General features: G+C 45.7%; 1 protein-coding gene across 1 annotated transcript in view; it reads left to right on the top strand.

The window, feature by feature from the left end:
• The window catches only part of smg1 (SMG1 nonsense mediated mRNA decay associated PI3K related kinase), a 125,340-nt gene that overhangs the window by 28,417 nt on the left and 83,808 nt on the right, over window positions 1-13,115 (top strand). The window contains exons 12-13 of the mRNA XM_061712520.1: window positions 3,597-3,698; window positions 4,354-4,644. Of these exons, the coding sequence (XP_061568504.1) occupies window positions 3,597-3,698; window positions 4,354-4,644 (393 nt within the window). The remainder of the gene's footprint in view (window positions 1-3,596; window positions 3,699-4,353; window positions 4,645-13,115) is intronic.

Here is a 13,115-nt window from a genome sequence, read left to right as displayed (position 1 = left end):
CCCAAAACATGACTCCGCCACCTCCTTGCTGACGTCGCAGCCTTGTTGGGACATGGTGGCCGTCCACCAACCATCCACTACTCCATCCATTTGGACCATCCAAGGTTGCACGGCACTCATCAGTGAACAAGACTGAAAATGAGTCGTCATGTATTCCTGGGCCCACTGCAGCCGTTTCTGCTTGTGAGCGTTGTTTAGGGGTGGCCGAATAGAGGGTTTACGCATAACTGCAAGACTCTGGAGGATCCTACACCTTGATGTTCGTGGGACTCCAGAGGCACCAGCAGCTTCAAATATCTGTTTGCTACTTTGTAATGGCATTTTAGCAGCTGCTCTCTTAATCCGATGTTTTTGTCTGGCAGAAACCTTCCTCGTTGTGCCTTTATCTGCACGAACCCGTGTGTGCTCTGAATCAGCCACAAATCTCTTTACAGTACGATGATCACGCTTACGTTTTCGTGAAATATCTAAGGTCTTCATACCTTGTCCAAGGCATTGAACTATTTCACGCTTTTCGACAGCAGAGAGATCCTTTTTCTTTCCCATGTTGCTTGGAAATGGTCATCTGCTTAATAATGTGGAACGCCCTTCTTAAGTAGTTTTTCCTTAATTGGGCTCACCTGGCAGACTAATTATCACAGGTGTCTGAGATTGATTTCAGTGATCCAAAGAGCCCTGACACACAATACCATCCATGAGTTTAATTGAAAAACAAAAAATGTAATCTTTATGACACTTAAATACAATTTGCATAATAATTTGGAACGCGGTGTAGATCCTACCTGCTGGTGTTGTTCTCAGCAGCTGTTTTCTTATTTTATAAAATAATAATGAATGATGAAAACCCTCCCCTGGTGGGTTGTACTCAGGATACATGATCTCCAAAGCCCTTCCCACAACCTCCCCCCCCCGTTAGTTTGCATTAGACTTGAGCTGCGGTCCAGACCCTCGGAGGAGAGTTACTGCCAGCGCGACACGCCCTCCCGCATCGTCCCATGTAAAGAGGACAGGCCACGCACTCGGCCTGCGCGCTAAACGCGGGGTAGCCAAACTTTCACTCCTTGTTTTTGTATCATTTCACTTTATTTTTATTTATTTTTTTTTTTTTTTACATTGTCTGCACACATATTAATGATTGATACCGTGAAGGTAGAACCCAAAGGTATATATATGTGCATTATTACTATATTTAATATATATACATATATATACGCATACATATGCATACACGTACATAAATATACACATACAAACCCAGTGATTTTTTTTTTTTTTGGGGGTGGGGGGGGTGACGACATCCGCTGCCAATCCAGGAAGCAGGAACACACAGAGACACACGTCAAGCACTGGAAATCTGCAACAAAAAAAAACACAAACAAAACATGAAACCGGCACGGAGCCGACCAAGTGTGTGTGTGTGTGTGTGTGTGTGTGTGTGTGTGTGTGTGTGTGTGTTAAACCAAACCTCCACCTGAAGTGTATCTATAGTGGGGGAGGGGGGGGGAGGAGGAGGAGCAACCCCGCCACCCGCGAGACCAGAGGCCGACACGGAAGAGCCCGGAACCCAGGCCACCAGCAACCCCACAGAGGGGAGAAGTAGGAGGGAGGCAACCCACCGCCTGCGAGGCCCCCCCCCCCCCGGTGGCGGCCGAGGGGGCCCGCGGGCGGGGCCCCCACAGCGCGGGAAGAAGCAGCCAGGGATCCCGCGGCGGCGGACCGCGTCACAGGCAATCCCCGGCCGTCCGGGCCGGACACGTGGCCAGGAGGCCCTCACCCTTCAGGCCAACGACCCCCACCCGGCAGGGGGCCAGCCTGCCCGGAGGGACAGAGCCGCCCCGGCCGCCGACGCGGGCAGGTGCACCCGCCCCCACGAAAGTGGCCCTCCAAGACCAGAGGGGTGCCCCGCAGCGGGGGGGACCGAAGACGGGCCCGGAGAGAGGGAACCCCCCAACAGGGCGACACCCGCGCAGGCCCAACAACGGAGGGCCCCAGACCCAGGCATCCCATTCATTCATCCATTCACCTATCCAATACCTATACTAATAATAAGATATACTATACATAATAATAATAATAATAATAACCATCTTTGTATAATATTGATAAATTATTAAGTTTTGTTGTCCTGCCAATGGAGGCTCAAATCCTCCATGGCAGGACCCTTCCACACCGCATTCTCACCGACACAGACACATAATCACGCACCGTTTCGCCCTCCCCTGGGGGGTCCAGCACCGCCAGAAGGCACCCCAGGCTGCACGGCGAGCCCCGCTAGGCCCGGGTATCCCGACCCACCTATCCCAGGCCGGCGAGGGAACGCGGGTGATGTGGGACCCCCTCCCGCCCCTGGTGTTGAGTGTATGTGATTAATGCCATAAAAACAGGGAGGGGCAGGGGGAGGGCCAAGTATCGATTTGACACCGACTTGACACCGACCCCCTCCTCCCGAACTACGTGTCCTTGTCAAATGTATTTATTAAGTGTTGAATGTGCAGTGTCTACTTTGCTGTTAAAACCGTGAGGCGGGGAGTGCCGGGCCATGCGGGACAATGCCCCCCACGACCCGGACCCCCCGCCCCTTAGCCTATGTGCGTATGAATCGTGTAGGGGGGGAAGGAGGGGGAGCGGAGGCCGAAGCCAGGAAGCAGGACCAGCAAAGCCGGCCCTGGTAAGACACCCACGTTCCCCCACCGGCCATCCAGTAGACGGGGGCCGGCCCTCCAAGCCGGACCAGGGCCCCACCGTACCTCCACGGGCATTTCAGTGGTGCTCTCAGTTTGTAAAAATGAAAACATTTCGACATTGGCATGTTCCTCAAGCTTCATTCAGACATGACTGGAAGAGACGGAGAGGTCCTGGTGTGAAACTGGACCTCATCATGTGAGCTGTAATACAACGGTCCATGGAAAGCCAAAGCTTTCTCACAACAATATGTCCTGCTACCATAACAGTTCATACTCATGCGCCAAACTGTTTAAACCTTACTGACAGTTTCAAACGGTCAGGGAGGAAGGAGCTGAAAATAATCTTTGGCCAATAAAGAGGTTTATTTCCACAGCTGTGTAAATGTAGCCATGAAGTTTACACACTAATGTATCAACTCCAGAAACGTGATCTTTTAGCAACCTAGGGGCATCACAAGATGTCCCATCACTAAAGCATCTTCAGGTCCCCCTGAAGTTAGTCTTCTCAGAATGGGTTTTAGTCGTGAACATTCTTAATACGCTGAAAACAAGCAGATTTGTGTTAAACCAGACGCTTGATTTTAGTAGACAAGCGGCAGAAGTTTCTGCAGTAGCTCACTTCAAAACTCCTGCTTTGGCTGGTTACTGCAGATACGGCATCAGCAGGGTTGTCCACTCAGTTTCTCAACGTAGTCCACCTGGTTTGTCTGTTGCTGTGAGTGCAGCAGTTGCATCTCAGCTACTACGTCCAACCTGGTGGATTGTTATCTTAAAACGTTGCTCCCTCTGACATGACACAAACCAGATGCATTTCTGAAAGGAGTTTGAAAAAACATGACCATTGAAATCATTCAGTAGTAGTACTGGTTGTAAGATTGAAGTTCTTGTTTTTCTTCTTCTTCCTCCTCTTAGATTGTGGAGCAGGTGAACACGAAGCTGCCTGTGTCTTTTGTTGAGAAAGTACTGGCACCAGAGTCTCAGCTTCTGCAGCTTCGCTTTCATCCAGAGAAAGAGGTGGGTGCTCTTTATCACAGCCTGAGAGTAGAATTCAAGTAAAATGATTAAATAAGTTATGCATAGTGTGCATCTCTTAATATATTGTATAACTACAGAATATACACTATAGACCAGGGGTCGGCAACCCAAAATGTTGAAAGAGCCATATTGGACCAAAAACACAAAACACAAATGTCTGGAGCTGCAAAAAATGAAAAGTCTTGTATCAGCCTTAGAATGAAGGCAACACATGCTGCATGAATCTATATTAGTTATAACTGGGGGAAGATTTTTTTTTTTCATTATGCACTTCGAGAAAAAAGTCAAAATGTTGAAGTACAATCTCGAGAAAAAAGTCGAAATGTCGAGAAAAAAGTCGAAATGTCGAGAGAAAAAAGTAGAAATGTCAAGATTAAAAAGGAAGAAAAAAAGAAGAAAAAATTAAGAAAAGGAGGAAAAAAGAGAAAAAAGGAAGAAAAAAAAAAGAAAACAAGAGAAAATAAGGAAAAAAAAGATCAAACATTTTTGAAAAAGCTCCCGGGAGCCACTATGGTGGCGCTAAAGAGCTGCATGCGGCTCTGGAGCCGCGGGTTGCCGACCCCTGCTATAGACAATACTTCCATTAGGTTTTGATTAAATTCTGCTGTTGATTGTGTGTTCCTGTGCTGGCCAGGTGATGTCAGCGGTGCACAGCGTCTATCAGGCACTGCTGAGCCTCAAAAACATCCCCACACTGGAGGCTGCTTATAAACTGGTATTGGGTGAAATGGCATGTGCCTTGTCCAGCCTGATGGAGAGCCTGGATCCCACTGGTATGAACCCGGCTCCCTGCAGCCCCTTCCCCAATATCCAGCACCCTGCGTTTGCTGCTCTCAGCCTGCCGCTGGAGAAGGCCCAGTTCACCATCATCTTCAACCTCAGCACCCTCACCACCATCGGAAACACCAAGAACTCACTCATCGGGGTACGTTTTTCACCAGATACCAATACATTCACAGTTTGAATTTTTCAGACCAGTTTTTAATACAAGTTGTTTTGCTTTCTTTGAAGAATACGGCGTTAACCTTAAAAGGAACCCTGGCTATTAAGACATGTAGTCCCTAATTAGCCACAATTGTTCTCTTATACTAAAATATGTTGTTAGAAACACATAAAATAATCGAATTGCTTTAAAAATCTACAATGTTTATCACATATTTTGACCTGCGGGAGGCGCCATGTTTTACCTGCGCAATGCATTCTGGGGGCGATGACGTAGAGCGGTGGCTCTGGGAAGATAAGCCGCGTTAGTTTAACTGGGACAGGTATCTAAAACATAGATGAGCAGCACTGTCCCGGCCGTGGAGGCTGACGAGGGAGCCCATAAGACGTCTCGGTTCAGGCAAACTGGATCAAAGTTCTGTGATGCACGGGACATCTGCAAAAATGATCAATGTCGTGCGTATCTTACCAGTGCATTAGGCTCCTGCGTAGACGGCGTAGACGGCGTAGGCCACGGCGTAGACGGCGTAGGCCACGGCGTAGCCTGCGCAGCCTACGCCGTAGACGGCGTAGCCGGGGCTTTAGAGCCGGCAGCGCTCCGCCATCCGCTCTCGCCGCCGGGATGGAGACGCCGGTGGGCAGGAGGCACGTTTGGGTGGGCATAGCCCACCCCTGCCGCCCCTAAAACCGGCTTCGGTGCTGGGTGACAACAGACCAGAGGCTGAGGGGACTGGCCCGGGACTTTGACGAAACGGGAGGCGCAGACTTCGCGTCAAATAGGCAAGAACATCTTTATTTAATTTAATGACACCAGATCAGGCTGGGGTTTTTATTGTAGCATCGTCTATCTGCTAGTTGAAACGTGTGGTCTGTTAGTCTATCTGAGTTTTATGGTGTTTTTGTAGTTCATGCTTTATGGTGCGGCACTTTTTTTTTTTTTTTTTTACTTTTTTGTAGGTGCGCCGTCACCTTAATGTTTAGCTGTGTTTTGATCTGTGTTTGTGGTGCGCCGTCACCTGTTTAGCTGTGTTTTCATCTGTTTCTGGGTGTCAAAACAGTGTACGGGGGTTAGCAGGAGCCACCGTCTGACGTCACTACCCAGAATGTAAACAACAATGGCGACCTACATGTTAAATTATATTTTAAAATTTTATAAAAACGAAGACATCAAAAAGGTTTTTTATATCACATTGTTATAATTGATACCAACATTTATCTTTTAAGACCTACATGTCTTAATAGCCAGGGTTCCTTTTAAAGCAGCACAATGTAACTTTCAGCTTATGTTGAGTTTGGCGGCTCCTTTGGATAAAAGCGGTAGTGCTTTACCAGTATTGTGGCAGGGTTCCTACCATGCACCTCAAAGTTACATAGTGCCAGTGAAGGCGATACAGACCCCTCAGACCATGACAGAGGTGTCATTAAACCTGTTGGAAGTTGATGTACCATCACAATGACTCTGGAAATATTATATTAAGGTGGAAAAGTTACGTAGTGTCGCTTTAAGTGATGTTGTAAATCTGCAGTTTTTGATCCCAGCTGGAATTGACTCCTGTCCTCCACTCGTTACCTGTATTAATGGCACCTGTTTTAACTGGTTATCAGTATAAAAGACCAGAGCCGGATTAACGCAAAGGCAAACTAGGCATGTGCCTAGGGTCCGATTGACAGGGGAGGGGCCCAGACTGAGGGACAAAAAAAAAAAAATTATTTTTTTTTTTTTGTCTGCACACATATTAATGGTTGATACCATGACGGTAAAAACCTAAGGCATATATATATGTGCATTATTACCCAAGGGGCCTCGCGCTATGGGCCGTTTCTTTTGTTTTTATTTTCAATTTCTATTTTTTTTTTTCGCTTTTTTTTCCCTTTTTCCCTTATAAATATCAACAGTCACGTTCCATTACAGACCTAAATGTGTACTAGTCTGTGCATATCAATAAATATATGTGCAATGATACGCGTGTCTGTTCAATACAACTGGTCAGACCAAGCGCAGACACAAGCTGCTCTGATCCAGACGGGTGGAGTGTGGAACAAACTGACTCACAATGTCGAGAGAACGAGACAGAATCAGGAAATTTCCATCAGGGGATGAAAAAAGAAAAAAACTAAAGAAAATGGAAGAGTTTAATGCCTCTCTGAAAGGCTCGTTTGATAAATTTGTTACAAAAATCACCGATCCGACCGGGTCTCCAGCAGCCGTGGGGCCCCGCGTCGAGGCAAGAGATGATGAGGCAGGGGAAGGTATCCAGTATTTTGCTAATTGGAGAGTTAAAATTGCGCATATAGACACCCGATCCGACCCGAAAAACCCAAAAATTTCACACGCGCTCACGCGCGAGGCCCCACCCCGGCCATTTCACACAGGGCCTCGCAAATCTCCCAGGCGGGTCTGCATACGCATACGCATACACATACATATACACATACAGACATACATACTACAGCACACTTTGTCTTACTGCAAATTTCATTGGTCTTTGTAGATTTGACTTCTTATTTAACTATTCAATTTAATCAACACATTTAATTAAGACTTTCTGCAAAATGCAATAGCTTAAAACATTTATCATATTTTACTCTGTTTACATAGCAATTCTGACACCTATTGGTGATTTACTGGTACTAATAGCTTAACAATGATACTCGCAATCGATAAGATACGGATAATTTAATAGCATTTAATAGAGCGGTGTAATAACGTATAAATAATAAAAATCAAAAAATAGTCTGATAGAATACTGATTTGGAATACAAAGAACCAACTTGACTATGACTATGCTATGTAAAATGTGAATTAAGTTTTATTAGTAACTTATTAGTAAGTTTAAGATTTCAATTCATAAATAACATCGAATGAGGGGGGCCCAAAAATCACAGTCTGCCTAGTGTAGTCCATTTATTTAATCCGGCTCTGTCAAAGACACCTGTTTTAACTGGTTATCAGTATAAAAGACACCTGTTTTAACTGGTTATCAGTATAAAAGACTCCTGTCCACAACCTCAAACAGTCACACTCCAAACTCCACTATGGCCAAGACCAAAGAGCTGTCAAAGGACGTGAGGAACTAAATTGTAGACCAGGGGCCTTATGTACTAAGAGTGCGGCGCACAAAAAACGTGCGTACGCCACTTTCAACGCTCACGGTCGGATGTACAAAGAATGACGTGAACGTAGAAAGCTGCGGTCCTTCACTCACGCATCAAGGCTGTTGTACGCACTTTTCTGAGGTTCTGTCCGTTGGCGACACTCACTGGTGATGCAGTGAAGTGCAGAGTATGAGGAAATTTAACGTCAACAATAAGTTCACGACCACGTGAAGGACATGATAATCCCGACATCACCAGATAAATTACGCAAGAGTGGAGCTGCAACAATCTCACAATCAACCACATGATCTGAACAAACAACTAGAGGCAGGAGCTCAACGATGGAACCCGCAAATCCTGATGGAGCTTTGGCTCCGTTAGAGGACCCTGCTGATGGCAGGATCAGGAGCGAGTCCTCAGACACCAAACCGATCTGCTGGTCCAGGACTAAGACTGAATCATCAGCTGGTTCAGGTACCAAGAGGATCTTCTGGATCTCTGCCTGAACTGGACCAGCTGCTCCGGTTCAGACCAACATGATGCTTCAGCTGGAGCTGCAGGTCGGACATCTCTGTCACCATGACGACCGTATGGGACGAGTAGCCTACTGGAGATTAAAGCCAGACCCTAAACATCCCATAACTGTGTCTGGACAGAAATACATTAAAATTAATTTTGAAGCAAAAACCGGTGTTGTGCCAAAAAGTGATTGCCTGCCAGAATCTGATTTCTTCTGATTTCTGGCCGCGGGAGCGCGCACAGCAGCCCGTTGAGCGAGAGCGCTAAACCGTCAGATTTCAGATTATGAAACTCAAGAATGAGATCAAGTCAGATTTAGGCAGAAACAACCTTTCATTAACTGTATTTGGCCTTCAATCCATTTTTGGCAGGTAAAAAGACCCATTTTCAGGGGAGAAATCAGATTCTAGCAGGCAATCACTCTTTGGCACGACATCTAGACCGGTCTCTCCTCCTCCTGCGGATGCAACACTCCGAGTTACAGCAACTTTGCTCTTTATTTCTCACGTTTGCACCTCAATAATCCCGTCGGCACAAATTGTCTTTATTTCTGCAGCAGAGGATATCAGATCGTAATGCTTCATGTTTTAAATATAAATGTATATTGTTCACATTGTTATGCTTATGAGAGAGGTGATCGCGGACATCCATAACGTGTAAGACTAAATAAACGTGTACATTGGTCTTAATCCGTTAGTATATAATATGCATGACAATAAAGCAGAACGATGAGCCGTTTTTCATCCACCAAAAATTCTGTTGTCGGTTCTTAAAATACAAACAAAAAAAGCAGAGTGTAAAGATGCACTAACGCTGCCCATAAACATTAACAAACCCGTACGATCATAATAAAACCACAACTCTTCACCGAACGCAACGCAAAGCAAAGCAAAGAACACCATAATGTAGGTGTTAAACTGAATCCCAGAAGGACCGGTGTCCTGCATGTTTTAGATGTTTCACTGCTTTAACACACCTGATTCTAATTAATCATCATCACCAGCTTGTCACCAAAGTCTGGATAGTTCTGTTGATGACACAGTCACTTGTATCATGGTGCAATGAAGCAGGGAAACATCTAAAGCCTGCAGGGACACCGGCCCTCGAGGACTGGAGTCCGACACCCAGCTCAGAGCCGATGTTTTCTTTTTTTATTTGTTTTACCTGTTTTTGTACATTTCTTGTTAGGATAAGCAGTTTTTAATGGATAATTATCTTCATTATCATATTCAAACATATATTTGAGGGAGGAGACAAGGCGGAGTGTTGTGCTCCCGCATGTGCGCTCAAATCCACGCTGATTGGGATGTACAGAGAAACCTGCGTGGATTTGGGCGTACGCACAGTTTTGTACATATGAATTTTTGCGGTCTTGTTAATTCCACGCACGAATTCACGTTGAAATCCACGCACTCTTAGTACATGAGGCCCCAGGACCAGCTGGGAAGAATTAATCTGCAATAGGTAACAGCTTGGTGTGAAGAAATCAACTGTGGGAGCAATTATTAGGAAATGGAAGACATACAAGACACTGATAATCTCCCTCCATCTGGGGCTCCAAGATCTCAACCCGTGGGGTAAAAATGATCACAAGAACAGTGAGTAAAGATCCCAGAACCACACGGGGACCTAGTGAAGGACCTGCAGAGAGCTGGGACCAGAGTAACAAAGGAACCATCTGTAACACACTACGATCAGGGACTCAGATCCTGCAGGGCCAGACGTTCCCCTGCTGAACCCAGTACATGTCCAGGTCTGAAGTTTGCTAGAGAGCATTTGGATGATGCAGAAGATGATTGGAGGAATGTTATACGGTCAGATGAAACCAAAATAGAACTTTTTGGTAGAAACACAACTTGTCGTGTTTGGAGGAGAAAGAAAGCTGAGTTGCATCCAAAGAACACCAAACCTACTGTGAAGCATGGGGGTGGAAGCATCATGCTCTGGGGATGTTTTTCTGCAAAGAGACCAGGACGACTGATCAGTGTAGGGAGAGAATGAATGGGGTCATGTATGGTGAGATTTTGAGTGAAAACCTCCTTCCATCAGCAGGGCATTGAAGATGAAACGTGGCTGGGTCTTTCAGCAGGACAATGATCCAAACACATCGCGGGCAAACGAAGGAGTGTCTTCATAAGAAACATTTCAAGGTCCTGGAGTGGCCTAGCCAGTCTCCATCTCAACCCCATAGAAAATCTTTGGAGGGAGTTGAAAGTCCGTGTTGCCCAGCGACAGCCCCAAAACATCACTGCTCTAGAGGAGATCTGCATGGAGGAACGGACCAATCACTGCTCTAGAGGAGATCTGCACGGAGGAACGGACCAATCACTGCTCTAGAGGAGATCATGGAGGAACGGACCAATCACTGCTCTAGAGGAGATCTGCACGGAGGAACGGACCAATCACTGCTCTAGAGGAGATCATGGAGGAACGGACCAATCACTGCTCTAGAGGAGATCATGGAGGAACGGACCAATCACTGCTCTAGAGGAGATCTGCATGGAGGAACAGACCAATCACTGCTCTAGAGGAGATCATGGAGGAACAGACCAATCACTGCTCTAGAGGAGATCATGGAGGAACAGACCAATCACTGCTCTAGAGGAGATCTGCATGGAGGAACGGACCAATCAATGCTCTAGAGGAGATCATGGAGGAACGGACCAATCACTGCTCTAGAGGAGATCATGGAGGAACAGACCAATCACTGCTCTAGAGGAGATCATGGAGGAACGGACCAATCACTGCTCTAGAGGAGATCTGCATGGAGGAACGGACCAATCAATGCTCTAGAGGAGATCATGGAGGAACGGACCAATCACTGCTCTAGAGGAGATCTGCATGGAGGAACGGACCAATCACTGCTCTAGAGGAGATCATGGAGGAACGGACCAATCACTGGTCTAGAGGAGATCATGGAGGAACGGACCAATCACTGCTCTAGAGGAGATCATGGAGGAACGGACCAATCACTGCTCTGGAGGAGATCATGGAGGAACGGACCAATCACTGCTCTGGAGGAGATCATGGAGGAACGGACCAATCACTGCTCTGGAGGAGATCTGCATGGAGGAACGGACCAATCACTGCTCTAGAGGAGATCATGGAGGAACGGACCAATCACTGCTCTGGAGGAGATCTGCATGGAGGAACGGACCAATCACTGCTCTAGAGGAGATCATGGAGGAACGGACCAATCACTGCTCTAGAGGACATCATGGAGGAACGGACCAATCACTGCTCTAGAGTAGATCATGGAAGAACGGACCAATCACTGCTCTAGAGGACATCATGGAGGAACGGACCAAAATACCAGCAACAGGGAGGAAAACCTTGTGAAGACTCACAGAAAAACGTCTGACCTCTGTCATTGCCAATAAACGGTATATAACAAAGTATTGAGATTAACTTTTGTTATTGACCAAATACTTATTTTTTACTATAATTTTGTAAATAAATTCTTTAAAAATCAGATGTGATTTTCTGAATTTAAAAAAAAAAATATTTCCATTTTGTCTCTCATAGTTAAGATATACCTGTGATGAAAATTACAGGCCTCTTTTATCTTTTTAAGTGGGAGAACTTGCACAATTAGTGGCTGATTAAGTGGCTGATTAAGTGGCTGACTGTATCTAGGATGAAGCTCTGTTTAAGGCTCTAGTCTGGTCCTGCACCTGCAGCTATGACTACTGGTCCTAACACACTAGACTTTACACTAACTAGAGGTTTACTAAACAGATGGTTTTAAAGGTGGTGTCAACTTCCTTCACCCAAACTGGAAGTTGTTTCCAAACAAGCTAACACTGAAGCCCCTTTGACAGCGTATAGTTTGCATCCTGATTTGCCCGTTGCTGAGCTCACACACTGGTTTGAGCCCAATCGGTGAGCAGTTGGTGGTTGTCTGTTGGTATTCAGTCATTATGGATCAGTAAAACAGACATCTTTCAGTTGGGAGAGCAAGGAATGGACTGACTCACCACAACGTAGGGAATCCTGGGGCCTTTTCCAGAAAGGTGATTAAACAAACTGAGTCAAAAAACTAACTTGGCAGTTTTCCGTTTCAGGAAGTGCTGTTGGTTCAGTCCACTGAGTTTGTTGACTGAGTTACTGCAACTGTAAAAAGCCTTGGTGGAGCTCCAACACCCTGATTTACCACGGCAACACATAGTAGCGGAAGTGAGCTTCTTATTTTAGTTCACCAGAACTGAATGTATTAGTGCAATCATGTAGCTAGTGAATGCACATGCTCAGACAGAAGTGAAGGGAGCGGGGGGAATTCCTGAGCGGGTGGATGCATAGGCAGATTAAAATATTGACTGTTTTGTTTATAATATCGCATAAATGACTATGTAGATGTTTGTTATCAATATTCATGTAGGCGTGATCCTGGGAGTGCTAGGTGCAAAGGCCAAAATGTAAAACATCTTGAAATGGTTGAAGACGAAGTATGCTATAAACTTGTATCAGATGGGTAACTCAAACATAAGTTGTAGTCCCTTTACCCTTCATACTTGTGGAAAATGTCCATGTCGTTATCAGTGCTAAACAGGGCAGCATGCACCACATCCCAGCTGAAAACTGTTACCAATACTTCGGTAGTTGGTGTTGCTGTCCTTCTGGGGTTTTGGTGAAGTTAATCCTAGACAGTGAAAAGCCTTGGCAGACACAACAAATAATCATTATTTCTGTCTTATCTAAATGGTTTTATCAAAGAGGGATAGAGAGAGGGAAAGAAAACTGTACTGTGCAAAAAACACCAAATCAAAACCCTCTAAATTGGCCACTCTGCTAGTAAGGTTCCACTTGATTGGTGATCGTTATTGACATTTAATGTATGAA

This window comes from Cololabis saira, chromosome 21 (genome assembly GCF_033807715.1).
Source record: "Cololabis saira isolate AMF1-May2022 chromosome 21, fColSai1.1, whole genome shotgun sequence".
Taxonomy (NCBI): Eukaryota; Metazoa; Chordata; class Actinopteri; order Beloniformes; family Belonidae; genus Cololabis; species Cololabis saira.
Note: the sequence above shows the minus strand (reverse complement) of the source record. Positions and strands in the feature narration are given on the sequence as shown.